The 20,978-nt window shown below is 43.9% G+C and overlaps 1 protein-coding gene across 8 annotated transcripts in view; it reads left to right on the top strand.

The window, feature by feature from the left end:
* The window catches only part of tanc2b (tetratricopeptide repeat, ankyrin repeat and coiled-coil containing 2b), a 141,995-nt gene that overhangs the window by 98,071 nt on the left and 22,946 nt on the right, over positions 1-20,978 (top strand). For 6 of the 8 annotated variants that reach the window (XM_071463497.1, XM_071463504.1, XM_071463499.1 and 3 more), the window contains 6 exons: positions 3,272-3,455; positions 4,773-5,021; positions 11,146-11,277; positions 17,746-17,784; positions 18,995-19,276; positions 19,405-19,529. In XM_071463497.1, coding sequence (XP_071319598.1) covers positions 3,272-3,455; positions 4,773-5,021; positions 11,146-11,277; positions 17,746-17,784; positions 18,995-19,276; positions 19,405-19,529 — 1,011 coding nt within the window. The remainder of the gene's footprint in view (positions 1-3,271; positions 3,456-4,772; positions 5,022-11,145; positions 11,278-17,745; positions 17,785-18,994; positions 19,277-19,404; positions 19,530-20,978) is intronic. The other 2 variants (XM_071463506.1, XM_071463498.1) reach the window with 1 other exon arrangement.

The following is a 20,978-nucleotide window of genomic DNA, read 5'->3' as shown; positions in this document are numbered from 1 at the left end:
AGCAGAAACTTATTATGCTGGATATCTGCCCCAAATACTGTTCTCCAGATTGTAATTTTGTTTGATTCATTAACCACCAAGAATGACAAGGATTGCCTCGAGACACCATCTATTAGAAAAATTACAACAAAATCCAGCTCTCTTCTATGCTAATTTGCTTGGACTTCACTAGAATGGACAGCAGGCATTACAGTAATACAGTAGAGTCACACCTTATGTTGCTAGTTCACCTCTTAAGTCTCTCTTAACGTTTGTCATCATAACCAGGTTACTAACCTTTCTTTATACTGGAGTCAACCAACAGTGAAGCCAGGCGCATATCAGCCCACTTAAAAGAGAAATAGTGACCACAGGCAGAGAGAGGGTCCACTCCTATTTATCTCCCATCTCCTATTTGAGATGGTTACAGTTTCTACCATAGCTGATGTCTTTGTTGCAAGACCTCTCCAGCTGATGGAACAAGGTGACCTTAAGTCGCAGAGAGTGCAGTTAATTGCCTTTCATACTCTCGTGCTCTCGCTCCCTGAATAGACGCACTGCTCCAAGTTCAATCCAATTCTCGTGCGGCGTTTAAGGTCAGGCCTGCACAAGGCGAGGTTCATTAGCGCGGAAGATAGAGCCACGGCGTCGCCGCGTTCGCATCGAGGTTCGGAGGTTGATCTGTGCATCGGCGTGTGTGTGTTTGTTTTGTGTCTGGGTCAAGCTCCTGTAAACATGACACCTGAGCGGTCCCATCCATGAAGAGGGCAGAGGGCAGCGGTGACTGAAAGGGTCTGACAAACTGTCTCTTACTCGATCAGTTGTACACACATGTCGTAGAGCCTGGAGGCCGTGTGTCATAATGGACGGCAGTGTGTTGACTGGTTTCCACATGTCACAGTTTATAATGGTAACATTGTCATTGAGAGTCTGTTAGGTTGAAGATTAGCTTTTAGATTAGCTTTATTCTTCTCACTTGATCATTTATGATGCAAAAATGTCAAATGTTCATTGCTTCTTTTTTTTTGCATGGTTTTTATGCTTTTATTTGATCAGGAAAAGTGGAGAGAGACAGGAAATATGAGAGAGAGAGAGAGAGAGAGAGTGGGGGAGAGACATGCAATAAAGGGTCCGACCAGCCGGGAGCCGAACCTGGGACCTGCTGCTCAGGGCTCAGTATGCCCATATGGTATTCGCCCTTACTACTTGGCCATTGGGACGCCTCCATGTTCACTGGTTCTCACTTGTCAATTTCCTCCCTTGTTCATCATGCATTTTATCGATGAAACTATTAAACGATTAATCCGAATTATTTACAAAAATAAAAAGTTAACAATCTACATCAATGTAGTGCTTTTTATAGTTAAAAAAAAAAAAAAATCTCAGTGTTCCTCACCAATGCACCCACCCACGCACACACACACATACAGCTTTCTAATGGGGAAGTGGTCCAATGGTCTCAGACCCCTCTCTACATAAATGACAGGGGAGCCATGCTGGCTTGGCCAGTCTGGATCAATTGGGGATTGGTGTCTCGCTCAAGGACACTTTGACGTGAGCGTGAGAGGAGCTGGGATTCCAACCTGTGATTAATTGATGACCTGTTCAATCTCCTGAGCCACAGCCACCACAACAGATAACTGACAGATCAATCGATGATGAAAATAATCATTAGTTGCAGCGCCGCCCCCCCCCCCCCAACTGTAAAGATGTATGGGTTTGTGTATTAGCTCAGTGTGTCCCTTCAGTCTTCCTCCTGCAGATTAAACCACACTCGATTTTTCCCTGAGCACGACTTCACCCCTCCTGTTCGCTCTGTGCTCACCCCAGTGTCGACCCGAACTCATCAACAGCACCGTTAAAGAGAGACCTCCGTGTGTTTGTGTGTTTCGGTGTCTGACACACATACTTAATCACTCGGCATCCTCGTTTTTCTTGTGCCGTTGAATATATATCTGTGGATGCTGTATGCATGGATCTTTTTAGTATGTGTGCCTGAGTGCATCTGTGGGTGTTCGCAGCAGCAGATTAGACGCAGCCGTGTTTTTATTTTGTCCCCTGTGGTCTCTTGTCTTCTAACCTGAGCTGATGCAGAAGAGGGTCACTGCAGGGTGCCAAAACAATGCTGCGACGGGAAAGAACATGTAGTCAGCGCTTGTATAAGAGTTCAACTTTACCTTTTTTTATTTTAAACTTAATTGTAGTCATGGCAATCAACTGAAAAATATGCATAAAAATAGGTCTGTCAGTGAGGATACTAAAATTATAAAATCCAGTCCCATATTTTATACTTTAATGGTGTTTTATTTCAAGCTTTCATATCCATAAAAATAATATATATGATCCTGCAAGGTTGGATGGTTGGTCGGTCGAGGTGAACAGGGTTTGAGGCATAGCTGAGAGTGACTACTTTGTTGTGACATCATAAAGTTACAGAAGTCCTGACGGTTGGTTTAAAGGCTCAGTTTCTGAATACAGGCTGTGTGCATTCTGTAAATTGACTACACTCTTTGATACTTTCACAGTATTTATGTATCACCTAGACCTGCTTTATAATCAAAAAAGACATGGACATCTCACTTTCTACAATATGGGACCTTTAAGGTTTTACTAGTGTTAGAATATAGTGAAGAAATTGTCACATAACTCCTACAAACCCCCCACATATGCAGGAAGATTTCTAAAATCACTCATGTGCCACGGGACTGTACAGAATCTGATTTTGGAGATGCCACTCCCGTTTGTTTCCGAAAAAGGGAAATGACTATTTTCCTGCATTTAAATGCTCTGCGTCACATCCCTCATGTGTATACTACCTCTCCAACATTTGGTTTGTTCTGCTGATATTAATCAGAATCACACAAAAAAGGAAATACTGAGCTGTAAGGTACATTTGTAAGGGTATTAAAGGTGGTTTTAGTAGTTGTGGAGTGTTTGTATGCGTCAGTGTGTTTGTGTTTTTCTTCAGCTGTGCAGTGTTGTCTCATTTGTGAAGCTCTATCAAACCTATATTTCAGAAAAATACCACAAATTATTAGATATTATGATGATTATGATGTTTTTGTTTGTGTGGGGGAGAGACAATCCTAAGAAGGACTGACTGCATGTGGTGAAGGCAGCAGGGGGGCTGAGCTCTTGAAATCTGCAATATTGAAGTGACATTTTCCTTTGTATATGACTCAGACATTAAAAGTTCAAACATTGTACTTTGCCATTTATACCCTTGTGTAGCGATTGAACTGTTGGAACCAAACAAAGCTTTTAAAGATGCGTGTACTCATGTCTGTCCCAGGGCCAGAACCAGAGGATCAGCCCGTGCTCCACCTTGACCAGCAGCACTGCCTCCCCCCCTGCAGGCAGCCCCTGCTCCACCCTCCCCCCTGCCATGCCTGGCCAAGCCGGCAACAAGGACTGTGCCTACGGTTCTGTCACCAGTCCCACCTCAACACTGGAGAGCAGGGACAGCGGGATTATCGGTGAGATCTGCTCAAAGGTTTACAGACCTGACAAACACGCCTGCATGTAAAATACATGGCACTTGTGCATTTTCTGTCAACAAATATCCTGAAAAAGACCAAGACCTTCAGTGCCTGAGTCTATTTCTCAACACTTTCTCAACACTCTGTCTGTGGCACCGACTGTAGAGGACACAGTAGATATATAAAAAAAACATTCCTGATGAAAAAAGGCTCAGTAATTTCTTTAAACAGCTCAATATTTTGTTACAATACCAGTTTTGCTTTGTTATGAATGAGATTCTCAGAGTAAAGTAATTCTGTAAATTTTACCTGTAATCTGGTCCATTATTAAAATATGAATGAGACCAAAGCAGTTACAGTAATGCACCAACAGTTTAGACACACATCTGAAGAAATAATAGGTGGGTAAGCAATTTGCATTGCTGACAGGCCTCGGCTTCTTCTATTGGCTTCTTGCACATTTTGCATATGGATTTGCTGTCTTCATAGTTTTGAAATACTAAATGCAACCACCGTGTTTATGTCTCTCACGGGACCACCTTCGTGGGGCTACAGCGTCACACATCCACTCACACATCCACAGGAGACTGTAAATGCATATATTAAAAGATTGATTATGGGATTTTATGAATCAATATTGGATTATTCAAATGAAAGTCAATTTTCTCTTATTTTAAATGTAAATATTTTAAAAGTTAGGCACTAAATATGCCTATAAAACAGGTCATTTAAAAAAAACATGCCTGAGTTTGTAGCTCGGTCTCCAGTGGTCGTCCAGGTGAAATCTGGGCGTGGTTCACCTCAAAATCTGAATGTTTTCATCTCCAAACTGGGGTGGGGAGCAAAGACCTTACCTGACTCCACTCCACTCGGTGTGTCATCAGTTTCAGTTCAAACTGTACTACCTGTCAGTCACAGACAGAAGCAGTGTGTACTCCCGGTGGCAGACAATTCAAGAGTGCACGTCATGCTGGCATCAACTGTGGCACTCTCGGGTTGTTAGCAAGAAAACTGGAGAGATAAAATGCTCGTTGAAATGGAGCACTTTGCGTATGTCAAGACAGGCGCGTTCATTGTTTCCCGGCAACAGCGGCGAACGCCTGCAGTTTGATGAGGAAAGCGTTACATCAACAAGCCCCAGATTGATTCAGGGCAACAGTAAATAAGTGGAACAGCAGACGGGTTGGGTAAGGTGAAGAGAGCAGAGTTACATTTAAACAGAGTGTGAGAAATGTGACAGCAGCGAGTTGAACAGTGTAGTTGTAGATACAAAGTGACAGCACTGATGACGGTGTCCTGCTTTTCTCGTTGCAGCCACTCTGACCAGCTACTCCGAGAACATGGAGCGAGGCAGCAAATACGGCGAAGGCTCCCGGGCAAACCTCAAACTGTGGCAGTCCCAGAAATCAGGCATGGACTCGTTCCTGTACAGGGTGGATGAAAACATGACAGCCTCCACCTACAGCCTCAACAAAATCCCTGAGCGCAACCTGGAGAGCATGTCCTCCCACTCTGCCCACTCCATCCCTCTGTACCTCATGCCCCGTCCTAACTCTGTGGCCGGTGAGTCCCTTCCTCGTTCCCTCCCTCGTCTATGAAAGTAGAAAAGGAGGGGGGCAGAAATAGGGTTATTTACCAGCATGCGGTACACAAATTCTGCCTAAATAGAGTTCTTTCTCTGGCAAAATTGGATTGAACTGCTAGTGTTCAGTCGTGTTACACCCTATTTCTGACTCCTTTAGTGCTCCCTCTTCTCTCCTTTTAAGCTTTCTGTCCTTGCCTGCTTTCTTCCTGATGAACTGTCTGTTTGTGCGACTCCTGTGATCACAAATCCAACAATAAAACACAGGGAATATATTTGTGTTTTGGAAGAGCAAGTCTGGCCTCATGCATGGTGACCTCGTGCTAGACTTTCCCTCAACTCATCTGTCAAAAGAAACCACGAATCCTTCAGTTTCTCTACCTTAGAATCTATCTCTTTTGCTTGGCTGTGATTGGCTGTTAGCAGTGATGAGCAGCAGATTTTCACCGTTGATCAGCCAAACTCCACATGACTGAGTTTATGGCACAAACAGGTTCTGTTAGGGGAATGTTTACAGTCTGCAGTGACATTATTGCTACATTTAGAGACTTTTTTTCAAACAGACTGGGTATAAACCTGGTTCATGACTGGACCATGTATGGATGCCAACCAGGAGCTTAGGGCCACACCTCTTGTTAAGGGCAATCTACCAAGCTGTGAAGCGAAGGAGGACTTCCAGTACACCAAGCCTCACCTCCATAACTCCATAAACTAAACTTAACACACAACAAACAAGAGACAGCAGGAGAGAGGGAGAGAGCGTGAAGTCACCAGTAACTGCTAAAGAATCAGCAGAGCTGATAAACAACAGAAACACCAGCAACCGGAAATGAGACAGTACGGTTACCTTAGCACAGCAATTAAAGCCCTGTGAAGAGCTGGCTGGCTTTTAATTTGAAATGGTTACAGGAAGTGTTAAGTTTGTATTAACACGTAATGCAGTAACTTTGATAGTGAAAATGGGAGCAACTGAAAGTGAGGACCAATCCTGCAGCAGCTGTTAGAAATAAAGACCTGCCTCTAATAAAAGTCTGTTACATTCTGAATAAAGACTAAACTGTTGTTGATCCCAGACGGAGACTTCTTTCTCTCTGAGTGATCATTTTATAAGTAAATATAGCCGAAAGCACAGCACAGCCTTTGTCTTGAATTTATGTTTATGTGATTTTGTCAGACCACGTTGTGGTTATAAAATCAGGATTTTGACCATAGGTCCTGACCGAGTGTTGTTCGTAAATGATCAGGATGTCAACCAGAAGTTCAGGAATCAAATGTTTAATCCTGAAACTGCTCATATTACTGGACATTACTGTGAACAAAAATTTATACAGATCCCAAAGCTCCAAACCACATTTCTCTTGCAAATCAGGGATAAATTAGTTTAAACTTCCTAAAATCTGAAACTGAAAGCTGTGGTTTGCCTTAATTCAATTTGTTGTCATTTTTACAGCATTTTTTTAAAAAACAATTTAGCAAGGAAACAGCTCTTGTTTTCAAATGTCATGGGGGTTATGTTGAAATTTCAGCTAGCTGCAAATCCGCAGTGGTATTTTTGTTAAACTCTCAGCCCTCTGGTGTGGAGTGAAACCACAGAGCAGAATAATACAGTCTGGGAAAAAAAACAGCTTCAGCAGAGGAACATACTGCGGCTGGAAGAATATCACATAGAAAAGCTGGCATTTGTCTTGCTGACAGAGGTCTCATTGATGTGTGTTTGTTATTGTGGGCCACAGCTGCCTCGAAAAAAGGCTCCCAAAAGTAACAGTAAATATATCAGGAAAAATGTCAGTTTCATAACACTGAGGCAGTCCTAATGGGCCTGATTGTGCTATTGTTCTCATCATCAGAGAGGCTGTTACAGACGATGAGCTCTATTATGCACTTCTCCCACTCCCACTGGAAAAAAACAGTGCGCGTGCACGTACTGTAGACTCACATTTATATTTCACTAAACACTGTAATACGCCTGACAAGGGCCGTCGCTGCAGCTCTGACCCTCTCGTTATGCTGGTCATGTTCTCCTGTTTGACACTGTCTGGCAGCGCAGAGACTCTGCCGGGTTTAGAGATTCACCCTCGATCTCATCTCCGCCCCTCAATACCCGAACCTTCAAAGGAGACCGAGCGAGCCGGAGACGGGCTTTAAAAAAACGTACTATAGGCTGCAGATGATGCAAAAAATAAAATGAAGAGGGAGTGAAAAAAAAAAAGATGACTTTTCTGATGGCATTTGTATTTGTCAGGAACAGGAATTCCATATTGAGGAGAGGGAGATGGGTGCATGTGGAAGAGGAGTGAAAGAGAGTTTCATAATCTCTCTCTCTTTCGTTCTCTCTCTCTTACTCTCTCTCCTCCACAAAGAATTATTAGATGATGTAGGGATGGGAGGCAAGCGCAGGCTGAGGATTGGCTGGGCTCACACAGCAGTGGAACATCAAAGCCCCAGGCATTAACCGTTTCTATCCCCCAGAGTGACAGAGAGACTCGCTTTGATGTGAGGAGAGAGAGGGAGAGAGAGGGAGAGAGAGGGAGAGAGAGCTATGGAGTGAGAGCAGAAGGCGACTGGGGAGGAGAGCGAGACGGGAGGGGGCTACTCTATTACCTAATGATGGCAGTGCGTTGGTAGAGCTGAAGATGGATATGGAGGAAGGAGTAACCGAAACAGAGTTGCTTCTCTCTCTACCTTCATGGTGCTAGGATTTAAACACCACGAGTCTTTATTGCCCTTTTTTTTTTTTCATTCAGTGAAAAATTGCAAGCAAGTAAAGACAAGAGGAGTGACTCATATAGAGCTAATAACTCTAAAGAATGAAAGTAGAAATGCATACTCCAGAGATTTATTTGAGGAAGGATTTAGAGGAATTGTGGAAGATGACTGAAAAAGTAATAATTAAAATTGATATGGAGAAGATACCCTGACTTTTAAACCCTGTTTCTGTCTCGTATTTGAATGTTATTTGTATCTGGATACAACATGATATATGATCTACAGGTCTTTGCATTTAAACAAAAAAAAAAAATCACGGCTTGTCCAGGAAGCAATGCCATGGATGGTGAGGGTCAGAGAAAGATGTCACAATATACAGACCGCAGTTACAACTAGTAGAGATGTGATTACAGTAAGAGCCAGAACAACTTCCATCATAACCCGACCTGAACAGGCCTGTAAACTGGCCGTTTTTAAAGGGTTGATTCACCCAAATTAAAAAATAGTTTGATTTGTCCAGGTTTTGAGATATTTATCTTTTGCTGCCAACACAAAAAAGGAAAAGTACTGTAGTTTGTGGTAATAAAAAAGTAATAAAAAAGAAAATCAAGTCACCTTTTCCTGTGGATAGAAAAGTCTTTATTTGGACTCTATCTATTGTAGAGTAGTTTGCAATGATCTCTGATGTATTGAGGCACAAGTATCAGACATTGATTTCTCAAGACTTTGACATATACTTTAAACTTAAAAAGAAAATGAGAAAATGTAATTTGTAATTTGGGTGAACTGACCCTTTAATACTTTGCCATGTTGATGGTTATACTGTACTGTATATGCACCGTCTTATGTAACTGCCTGGGGACTGAGGAATCCCTTCCAACTCATACAGAGACTAAAGGGATGTAAAGATTCTCACTCTATAGTCTCTAAATTCACTAAATGAAGATAACAGCTCACCCGAGACGGCATTTTTCAGTTTGGAGGGCGGACAAGTGTCATTGATTTCCTTCTCTAGCATCTTTTCCTGATTTCCTCTTTGTCCCTGGTTCCACCTCCGCTCATATACTCGTATAATTCCCGGAAATATTATTGTTTAAATACAAGGACCCCCATTATTTATCATCTCAGGTTATCTCTCGGGGAGATGTGAGAAGAATGCTGAGGCGTTTAGAGCGCCAGCAGCCACCTCATATCTGAGATGACTAGTCGGCTCCCCGGCTGATACTGTGACTGGCTCTGGACGGCAGCCCAGCTGGTCTTTGAGTGTGTGAGTGTGAGTGTGTGTGAGTGTGTGTGCATGGATGCGTTCATGCTATCAGTCACTCTTTCAAACAGGAAGTGTCTGATGTGGCTGTCATTGCCCGTGCAGCTGAGCTCTCGGCTGCACAGTTGGACTTTTCTCACTCTGTCCACTGACTCCCCATTTTTATTTCTCACTCTCCATCCTTTCTTTCTTTCCCCTATGTGTGCAGTCTTAGCGCATTGGCACAGGAACTGTGAATGTGATCCCCAGCAGCCTGCTGCATTGCAGATAGAGATGATGAGCACACAGATTTGAGTCTTCACATTCAAACACAGTTGAAAGAGAAGAGAAGAAAAAAGGAAACTTTTCAGCTCAGTAGCCCTGAGTCATTCCTCCTTGGTTTAGCAGCAGATTAATGCCTTCACTGTCTCCACTTTTAGCCCAGTTGGATGACCAGCGCATCCATTCCCATCAGGGCCAAGCCTCCGGCATTCTCAGCTGCCATTTTCCCTCCATTTTGGGAAACCCATGTGGCTCATTTTTGGGTCTACGGCTGGGGTGAATCAGGCAGTCAGCAACACACACAGGCACACACATGCTTAGTACTTCGCCGAGCTTAACTCCAGCAACATAGTAACTACTCTTTGAACTGAGGACAGTACAGGATCAGTGGCGGTGTGCTGGTAATTTTTACGCCGGTGAGAGGTGGCGGGCTCCGACCCCTGCCACTTGGAGGGATTATTGTGCCTCACTTTTTGGACAGACCGGAAAGAAAGAGACGGAGGATATCTCTGAGAAGAAGCAATGCATTGCCAGGCAAACCGTTCCCCAGCTCCTTGAGTCTGATGTGGGATCTCAGGAACCTCAGAGTATTTAAGGTATAGTGTTAGAGAAAAGGGATTCCCAGCTCTGATTCAAATAAATCCTTTATTTTGAAATCATTAATAGTAAAGGATCAATTGAGCTTGTTGCAACTTAGACTTTGTTTTCGTTGCTTCGTCCATCAGTTCCATCAACCGTAAAAAAAAAAACAACATACTCACCGAGGTAATTGCCAAGATGTGGGAACACATTAGTCAAATGGGGCAGGAAACAGCCAGAGGATCAGACAGCTTTTAAACAAACCTCCATGCCCATCAGGTTTATATGGCAGAGAAAATTATGGTACATTGTAAAATTATTACCAAACTGTCTGTTGTAAACTATCTGCCACAGTTTACAGACCAACTTCCTGTTTCCCTGTGCTTTGAGGCATTGTTACTGACATTTCAGTTGCACTCACTTTTGGGTTTGCATCCGAATAAAGGTTCAAAACCTGTCAGATCAGACCCAGATCTCAGAGATGACTATAGTGAATAAAGTGTTGTCTTAACAGATGGAAATTAAGGCAACAGCTATGAGTATTATTCCTTATTATCGTGGTTAATTTTGTGTCTGTTTTCCTGTCAAAGTTGGCTTCTGTCATCAGTGATAACCCAAACGACCCCAGCCTCGGTCTCCTCTTGATGCGGTGACTCAGCTCTCACCCATCAAGGAACCACCAGCCTCTGGATGGTTAAGACTGTTAATCCCTCCTGGACTTTATTGTTTAGACTAGAGTCTCAATCCTTTCACTTCCTTCACCTCTGACTGAGCCGCCCGGGTTTCAGGTGCGACGGTGAATCAAGTCCGCTGTTTACTCACGCTGGTGACGTCTGATCCCATTTGACATTCACTGGTTTCGAGCGTTGGCCCCGAAGACACGGCGTGGTGTGAACACTCGGCAGCCAGCGTCAGACGGCACTCGCTCCATGAATAAGACATTTGTCTGCTGAGCTAATTAATCCTGAGAGGGGTCGGATGGCATCTGCCTCCATGCCGCGTGACAGACACTGAGAGGAGGGAATTTTAGGACAGAACCATGTAGGGCTGGCTTGCTCTATCCTGTAGGAGTTAGTAAGTATGAGAGCGGGAGCCTTACAACGGCCTCCGGAGCTGGCACGACCACCGCCATCTTTTTTTCTGTGTGTATTATGGGCTTACTTACTACATATGTCTCCTAATGTACATAAATGTTGACAATAATATCTTTTTTTTGGTCCTCTTTTTCTGAAACATCCTCCCTGTTCCCCCTCTGTCTCCCTCTCTCCATCACACACACACACACACAACTACAGCTACCAGTTCAGCCCACCTGGAGGACCTGGCATACCTGGATGAGCAGAGACACACTCCATTACGCACCTCGCTGCGCATGCCCAGGCAGAGCACCACCTGCGGGCCGGGACGCTCTGGGCAGGACCTGAGAGGTGAGCAGCAACACACACACACACACACACACACACACACACACACACACACACACACACAGACCCTCCTTATTCCTCATGTCCACTGAAAGCTGTGAGGTGCATCCGGTGCTGCCTCCACTAAGTGATGTTGTCCAGTGTCTCTGTGCCATGTGAGCTGCACACGTGACAGACGCGTCTCTGCTTCACTGACATCAGAATAAATCCAATACGTTTACAAGATGAAGAAATGAACACATAACAGAGATGGTTCAGATGCAGCGTCCAGATATGAAGGACATGTTGTAGTAGAATAAGAAGGAGGAAAATACAGCCAAAAATATCAAGAGTAGTGGGCGTCCTGGTGGCTGAGTGGTTAAGATGCAAACTCACAGTGTCCTGCCTTTGATTTCAGATGGGGATCTTTCCTGTTTGTCATTCATCTCTCTCTCTCTCTTTCCCTCCTGTTTTCTGTGTGGCTCTACTTCCATTGTCACTATACACTAAAATTCACAAAAAACAAAAAAGTATTTCATGGTGGATGACATGAAGCAAAGGTTTCCCCAGTTGTACTGTATGGTCAGAGTCTTCAACCCTAAAGCTACCAGGACAGCATGTATAATGACTTAAGTCTCAGAAAAAAAAAAAAAAGAAAGAAACAAGCCGCCGTCTGCAGCAGGAGATGTTGCTTGGTGACAGTGGAGGTGCTTTTACAGGTGAAAAGCACCATCATTTAACTCTCACTTTAGTTTTAAAAAGGCTGTTTTGTCTCCGGGCTGGGCTGCGATTAATCAGTTGCTTCACATCAGACACAGTCCAGAAGTGAACAATAGGACTCTGTTCTGTGTTTCATCCACAAACGGCAGCTGAGCATCGCAAGGCGACGCTGCGTGACGAGCGAGTGGTTTTTAAAATTCTAATGAAAGTCAGTTGAAAGTGGTTGATTTGAAGTTTGCAAATGATGCAATTGTCTGCATGTACTGTACGGCTATGCTCTCAGATCGAAGGTCGTCAGCTGTTGTAGCCTTGTGTGTGTGCGTGTGTGTGTCTGTGTGAGAGACAGAGTGAGAGAGACTGAGGGAATGCACAAAGAGCGTTTTGTCAGGTTGTGTCACCGCTAAGCTAAAATTTGTCTCCATGCTTAACATTCACAGTCAGTGTGCGCTTCACTGCACATCGCGCACGTCTCGCACACAGCAAGCGCCTCCTCGGCCTCCTCATCAAATGGCCAAATGGCCTAATGTCACAACATTATGTGTCCCCTCGCCCTTCTTCCTCTGTCACTTAGCCAGTAATGAGCACCGTAATGGCAGCCCTGTGCCATCCAAGCGAACACAAATATGTGTCCCTGTGTATTTTAAACACATGTTAAGACCCCACTTAGCTGAGAGTGCGCTCGACTGAGCCGCGATGTGATTCCCCTGCCCGAGGGCGGCTAGCTGCACACAGCAGTGAGAGAGCGTTAAAAGGGAAGACAAAGGTAAGGAGAGAGATGGAGATAGACACGAGGGAAGGGGGGGAGGGGGCAGAGAAGAGGGAAGGCAAGAGTTAGCTCTTCTCAAAGCTTCACTGTTGCTGCCAGAGCCACTTGTTTCAACCTTCGTCCTCTAAGGGCAGCCAAGTGTGTTTACAAGCCATCCGACTGCGTCCTAGCATGCTTCCTGCCTCCTCGGATCAGTGTCAGAGCCTCCCTGAGTGCACTGCTCCTGCGGTCTCACCAGGAGAGACAGAAAACGAGACAGAGGGAGACGGGACGTGGAGGCGAGCGACTTGAGGAGCAGGGTTTTTCCCTGCAGATCACACCCAGACGAAATTCCAAATGGCTTTAATTCCCGAAATTTAAGGTAGTAGACTTACAGGTAGGGAGCCACTGAATGAAGTTGGTTACTTGATTGGTTATATGTTTACATCACATGGACCAGAGCAGGATAACCAGTGCCCTCAGGACGGATGAGCCACGATTTTGTGAACTAAAGTGAAATTAATGGACCACATCCACGCTCCACAGAACCTTTTCCACCAGGGACACTCCATGATCTTTCCTCCAGCACCACCCACACCATCATCAGCCCGTTCTCCACGTAACATCTAATGGCTGGATTGCTATTAAATACATTATAGGTATTCAGGAGGATGAACCATACTGCAGCAAAATGTCCAGTTTCACACAAGATATTGCATCATGTCATTTTCTTATTGCCAGGACATTTAAGTAGACAACAATCTATCAAACAGACAAATTAGAAAAAAAAACCTGACAGATGGATGAATCTGTTTTCTGATACCTGATTTATTTCATTATTATTAGCCTCAGAAAGTGCAAATATTTTGACTCATAGTGCGTCACAGAACGGGGCTCGTTCTACGAGAGGCTGCTGGATTCAGACTTACAGAGGAACTAGAGGAGAAGAAGACTGCTGGTTTTGTGTTGGTCAGGTGGTAACCAGCTGACGGATGCAGCTCTCTCTCTCTCTCTCTCTGGTTGGTTTAGTCGAAGCTTCTTCTTTTGATGCCGGCCATCGGGGGCCCGAGCTGTGCTGCTGTTTTGAGGAGAGTGAGTCAGACTGTAATGGACCTTCTTGTGCTCCTGCCTGCCTACCTCTAAGATTTACCACCCACCTCATCTCTTCACCGCAAACTCTCTCACATAACTGTACACTGCACACATATTTTCTCCCTCGTTTATCTTTACTCTCCCTCTCTTTGTCTTTGTCGCTCTCTGTCCCTCCTCCCTCCCTCCCCTGTCTTTCTGCTTGTGCTCACATACACAGAACAGGCCTTGTTTTGGCTGATGGTTGTAGCTTTTGGCTGCTGAAAATACTTTGAACTCCAGGAGGGGTTTATTACTCCCATATATACTTCCTAACAGGGGAGAAACATGAATAATAAGTCATAGAAATAGTTTTGAGCACTTTAATTGACTAGACATTTAAAAGATAAGGCTGCTGATATACAATATTTTCTCTCATTGCCAACAAATCTCATTTAAAAAAACCAAAAAAAAAACAAAAATGAATTGATCCTACTGACAAGTATTCTCTCTGTATCCAAAGCCTGATACAGTTTAGAGCTCCTGAAAATCTGCAGTGCCCAGCTGAAACTATACATTTGTAGGACCCTTTACATCTTCAGTAGGAACCAATGGGCTTGGGAATCAGAAAGTACTGAAGGACAGACTAAGGTCTTTGTTTTTCTTTGTTGACAGTGGGAAAATTCAGAACACCAGCCTTATAATTTTAAGTCTGAATATTGACAGACTCTGCAGGTCTGCATTAATTAGAATCACAGTTCTGTTTATAGTAAACATGTATTTATAGCAAACGCAGACTAAAGAAGGCCCCTATTGCTGCCTCAGTCCAGGGAGTTAGATAACAGTCTAGATTCGATGACAGTGCACAAACACGTTTACAACAAAACAACGACGAGTTTCAGGTGATTATCTAGTCTCTAACTGTCATACAGTTCACTTTGTTTGATACCAATCTGTTTCCGTTAATCTGATAAGTTTTCAGTTAAAACAATCTGGTCTGTGAGATGTGATATGTCAGTCTGTCTTGGAGTTCTGTTGCAGGCTTTGCTTCTTATATAACATATTGACATAATGATTCTGTGTTGCTTGGCTGTAAAACATAACAGAAAGTGAATAGTACGCCAGCAAGAAAATAGTCTGTGTTAAGTGAAACTTCGCAGGCACATGGAAGATTAGAGAATATTTTCTGAACAAATGCATCAGCCATAAGCACATTCTGGTTTATTATGTTGCTCTAAGCCTACTGTGCAAATTACATAAGATTTGATTCTTTTTTCTTTTTTTTTTTAAACAGAAATTATGTAAGATGCTGTTGCATATGCTGCTGTAGCTCCACAGCCAGTGTTAGAAGAAATGACTGGAATTTCAACTGTGTGTCTGAAAAACCAGACCAACTCACACATCCGCAAACTCCCACATCAGCCATGAGAAATGTCTTTGGTTTGACCTAAGATAACCCATCGTCGCACTCCCCAGACCCCTCAACAGCAAGCAGACTGATCATCCCAAACTGCTTCCCCTCCTCCTCCCGTCACTTCCGCTCCTCCCCCCACCTCCGTGCCAACTCTGCTCTCCTCTTCTCCTCCCCTCTCGTCCCCGTCCTCCACTTCCCGTCCTCTTCTCCTCTCCTCCTCTGCAGCTCATCTTCCTCCTCCTCTTCTGCCTCCTTCTCAAGGCTGTTCAGCCACCGTGAGTCATCCTCACCTGGTGAATAATTAAAACGTCTGAGACTCTCGCTCCGTCTGGCCATGGAGGGCTGGTGGTAGAGGAGGAGGAGGAGGAGGAGGAGGAGGAGTGGGGGGTTGGGGGGGTGATACCTTGCTCAACGTTGCCTGAGGGGGAGTGTTATGGGCAGGATTATGAGCAACTGCCATCCATCCATCCCTCACACACACACACACACACACACACACACATGCACATACACACATTCACTTTCACCAGCCTGGAAACAACTCCCTCAGCCCCCGTTCGCAACATGGCTGCCATGTTTTCCTGGAATACCTGACACAGTGGAGCAGTAGTGGATGCACGACTTGAGGTGTAATCGTTTGCCGTTTGGAGGATGGCGCCTGATAGTGTGAGGGTGTGTTTAGTAATTCCATGAGGACGGAAGGAGCATTGCAGGCACGTTTGGCATTCACTCCCCCCCAAGGATAATTGAATTAGCGCCACTTAAAACAGAGTAGCTTTGGGTGTTTAGCCTCTTACTTCGCTGGCCTGTGGTATTAAAAATGGCAGCACGGGGTTGTTTTTGCCTCTCCCACCACCAGACTTGCATCATGTCCATTCTTTCACTATATGACATCCAACTGGAAGAATATTACATCAGTTTGTGAATAATAGACATAATAGAGTAGTCAGTCTCTCTCTGACTCTGTGTGTTCATGTGTGTGTGTGTGTGTGTGTGTATGTGTGTGTGTGTGTGTGTGTGTTTGTTGAGTTAGCGCTAAAATAATCTGACTGGGGAATATGGATGAAATGTCTTTTATTACACTGGGCTGCAGCTGGCACAGAGCTCAGTGCAGCAAAACGCAGCGCTGGCTCTGTGTCCTCAGTATAAAGCGAGTGCAGCTTTCCACCCACTTTCAGGTGTATCTGCGCTTTTTGCTGATTGTATATAAGTATTGTATGATATACTTTCATTCTGCGCTTATAATTAGCATTCCTGGAAAAGAGTCGCGCTCGCACTTTAGGGTGATGTGTGGTAAAAGAATGCATTAAGAGCAATATCAGCTCGTTATGTCATGTAGCCATGCTCTAAATCAGCAGAAGACATACGGCTCTAATGCAACACTCAGCCCCTGCCTGGCCTCTGATGTATTTCTGCTCTACTGTACCTGCAGAAGATTCTGCACTTATCCCTCCAGTCTAATATATGATACATACAGCTCTGCCTCACAGTGTGCTTATTGCTTGTATGCTGCAGAGTGTGAAATGAACTACTGCACCGGCTATCATCTGACCAGCAGCCGATTTCTCTGCACGAATCTGATCAAATTTAACCTCAGTGAAGGAGCCGAAAGAAAGACGGGCGAAAATCTGGAACTGGCTTCTGTGTAATAACTCAGATTTGGGTCTTTTCTTGTACTTTCTTGTGCTACTTTATGTTCAGATGTGACTGGGGCCGCACAATTAATTGAAATATAATCAAAATCGCAATATGGCCAAGTACAATATCCAAATCGCAGGAGCTGTTTAGGTAAAATGTGTCACAACATTGTTGTGCATTGCTAGCACAATAAGGGTTGTGGTGCTACAGAGACGCCCCGGCCTGCAAATCATATTCTCTTTGGTACAAGCCCCAACAGCAGTCACATCATCATCAAAGATCTTTAGTGAAAATGAATCAAAAACGATCTTTCCAGCTGAATTCGTGACTCATATCACACTTTCTATCTGGCAAAATGATCGCAGTATGATTTTTGTTTGCATATCGTGCAGCTCTAGATGTGTCTAACTTTGGCAGCCTGTGATACACACACAATAGGCTGTGGAGTTGAGGTCGGAGCCTCCCATCCCAGGGTTGAATTACTACCAGTACTGGATTCAATTACTTTTATAGGGATTGATTGATCTTGCCCGGCGCATTGGAACCAATTAGATTCTCCCAAAAGTGCAAACCTTCCCCAGCCTTCCCTGCAGACAGGCAGAGCAATACGTTCAGCGTAATTCAAAGGATTTCAATTAGTAATCGACCCTGGTCTGGTGGTTCCCCTTTATTTCTGACATCATGATGTGATGATGCTCCTGCTGCTTCCTCTTCTGTTTTTTTTTGTTTGTTTTTTTTTTCTTTCATTGAGCTACACCTTGCCCTTGTGCTCTGACACACTGCACACTGCTGCCATTCCTGTCCTCACTGCCTTTTCTTTCTCCCCTCCCTCTCTCATTACTCTTGTTTCTGCTTTCGCTCTCTGTCTTTCTCTCTCTGTCTGTCTTTTGCTTGCTGTTCGTCTCAGCTTCCGCTAATAACACCCATGCCTGGCAATCCCAGTCACGTAAGTTACTTTAATTTTCATCTGTTGCATCAGGCGGCACGTTCTGCTCACAGTTGCCCTGCTTGCTGCCTGGCGCTTTTACAAGTCAAATAGTCTAGTGGAGTGGCACACACACACACACACACACACACACAGCAGAGTGCTTGTATTATTCAAGTACAACTCACATTCAAAATCAGGCGTAATTACCAGATGCTGATCTAACATTTAAAGAAACGACGCACCACATAGAAGAGAGCGCACTCTCAAAGCACAAATCAGTTTAAAAGACGAGACCCAGGAGATGACACCCAGAAGCAGCGGACTAAATTTTACACTGAATTTATCACACAACTTCAGAAGTTCATACCAGATTCATTTTAGCCTCATTAGTCTTTAACGGTCCATATGTTCTGCTGAAAAGATGCCCAACCTCTGGAGGACTTCAGTTTAATGACTCCCTCTAGTGAGTAAAATCAACAGTCGGCAGTGGCTGTTAAAAGAGTCGCTCCTTTGACTTTCTGCGAATTTTCCTTTGCGACAGAACACATAAAACAGCACTCTTCATTTTGATTGGTTTTGTTGTAAAATATAAGTTTGTAATCAAAGTGGGGACGGATCCAAAGATGATAATGTGAATAATGAGTATGAACTGTAAAGATAGTCTTCCTCTTTTAAGTGTGCTAAATATTACATTATCCCTACTTTATCTTTAGCTCACAGTGAGATCTTAGTGAACACACTTTATTTTTCCAAAAATAATCAAATTTAGGTCCAAGCCCCGACATTTTATAACACATTGTCCCATCAGTTTAGATTTGATTTCAGAAGATGCAGAGTATTGTTTTTGCAGTGATGTCAATCTTTAATGTGAAAAAACATCAATTTCATTGTTTTATGCTTTATTAGATATAGTTACATGTTAGATTAACATCAACATAAATACACTTACTTATTTTGTTGTAATTAAATGAGTAAAAAAATCAAATCAGTAGTGAATTTACTGAATAACTAACTGTCCAACTTCCCTTATTAGAAAATACAAGTATTGATTACATGTTTGGCTGCATACAATATGTTTTTTTAAATCATATACAGTATGTGTAGTGAGTATTATAAGTATGTTAATATTTTTACACACAGTAACTCACCCTATTTCAGTTTCCGGGGGGAGAGAGGGGGAGACTGTCGCTGCAACACATTAATACAATCTGTTTCCCTGACCCCACAGTGCGTTTTGCACCCTATCGTCCTCAAGACATCGCCCTCAAACCTCTGCTGTTTGAGGTGCCCAGCATCACCATGGACTCCGTGTTCACGGGCCGTGAGTGGCTCTTCCAGGAGATCGACGCCCACCTCAACAGCCCCAACGCCAGCACCAACCGCGGCGTGGTAGTAGTCGGCAACATCGGCTTCGGCAAGACGGCGATCATCTCTCGCCTGGTGGCTCTCAGCTGCCACGGCACCCGCATGAGGCAGATCGCCTCTGACAGCCCGCAGGCCTCACCCAAACGTAGGGGTCCACTCACAAGACTGTTTGTTTTGAGAGTAACTGTCAAAGAAGATCTCATGAATGTGACACAAGTTAGAGCTGTACCTGAATGTGTGTGTGTGTGTGTGTGTGTGTTTTCTTGTGTCCAGATGGAGAGGGGCTCCCTCTCACCCAGCCCCAACCCACACATGGCACCCTGGGAGGAGGCAGCTGTCCTGGGACCCCAGAGATGAGGCGGCGTCAGGAAGAAGCCATGAGGAGGCTGGCGTCTCAGGTACCAGATACACCTGTGACCATGCACGAGCACACGCACACACACACACACACACACACACACACACACACACACACACACACACACACACTCATAGTCACACACACATTCACATGTCAGCTTCTGATTTCCAGATAAAAAAAAAAGTCTTGTCTCTAAACACTTAAATACTCTCTTATGGTCAATTGGTGCGTTTCCAACTCATTCTCCTCCCATTGCTTTGTTTTACAAATGTAAATGATCTATTTTCAGCCATTTACTCGAAAATAAGTGTACTTGTAGTGATTTTAATATGAAATTTCCAGCTCTCATTTAATTGCCATATTTTACGAGAAGATAAGTGCACAATCCCAAGCCACTTAGGAACATTTCTGCCTCCCCACACCTCCATTTCCCCCTTTTCCTTTCACAGCTGTGTGAAATGAAAAAAAAAACATATCCATTTGCCAAATATTGTGTCAAGGGCCTCATTTGCATACTACTGCATTGTCAGTGTTTTTTTTCCTTCCTTTTTTTTTCTCCATCAAAGGAAATATAGTTGTATCACCACAATGGTCATCTTATTATAGCAGGAAATTCTGTTGTGTTTGTGGTTCAGCGTGAAATTTCTGAGCCTCAGTCTGTCTCTAATTGAAAAACTGCAAGATAATTTAAAACGGCTCCTTTTTATGTCTTAATTTTTCAGTTGGTGGCCACAGAGGTGGTCGGACAGGCAATGATATGCTCTTTTGAAAACACCTCTCCGTAAATACGAGCACAGACATGGCTGCGGGTTCTGTCAGAAACGATGCGGTTTCCAGCTTTTGAGGGAAAGTCAATGTTTCACATGACTGGCACAGAGCTTCCTCTGTAGGTGGCAGACTTCGGAATAGGTGGCGATAAGCTGCGACTTTGTTTTTACAGTTTTTGTGCAGCTCTTTTTTTAAAAAATTTTTTTAAACATTGCTTGGGTATTTAACTTCCTGTAACCTTCCTGCAACGTAAACCTTTATGATATGTGCAACCGGCTCTTGTTCCCACTCTTTTTTCCTGTTGCACCTCAGTGCCCCTCCCCTGCTGCTTAGCCATCTGCATCCCCAGTCCCAGCCTGATGCATTATGCAGATGTGTTTAAAAAAGAAAAAACAACTTTGCCAGGGAGCCTTATGAAATATTTATACCTGCAGAAAGCCATTTCCCAGCCAAGCTATTAGATCTTGTTAACTCTGTGCATTAATAATTGAGCTCACTCCCTTTTTCACCCCTTTTGTTTTAAAGCCCTTTATTCCATTGTGACCAAAAATTAGCATTTCATTTTGATTAGTCTTTTTATTTATATATATATTTTTTTTTTTTTTCTCACTGCCCTCTGATTGCTGCCACTGCCTCTGAAAATTCAAACCCTTTCTGATCTCTCAGTCCCCAGGAGCGCCTGGCCGCACCTGCTGCTGTTGTTTAGTCGGCTGACCCC

The sequence above is a fragment of the Trachinotus anak genome, unplaced genomic scaffold, assembly GCF_046630095.1.
Source record: "Trachinotus anak isolate AG129_WGS33_773 ecotype Australia unplaced genomic scaffold, CSIRO_AGI_Tana_v1 ptg000025l, whole genome shotgun sequence".
Taxonomy (NCBI): domain Eukaryota; kingdom Metazoa; phylum Chordata; class Actinopteri; order Carangiformes; family Carangidae; genus Trachinotus; species Trachinotus anak.
This window is presented reverse-complemented; position numbering and strand designations above follow the sequence as displayed.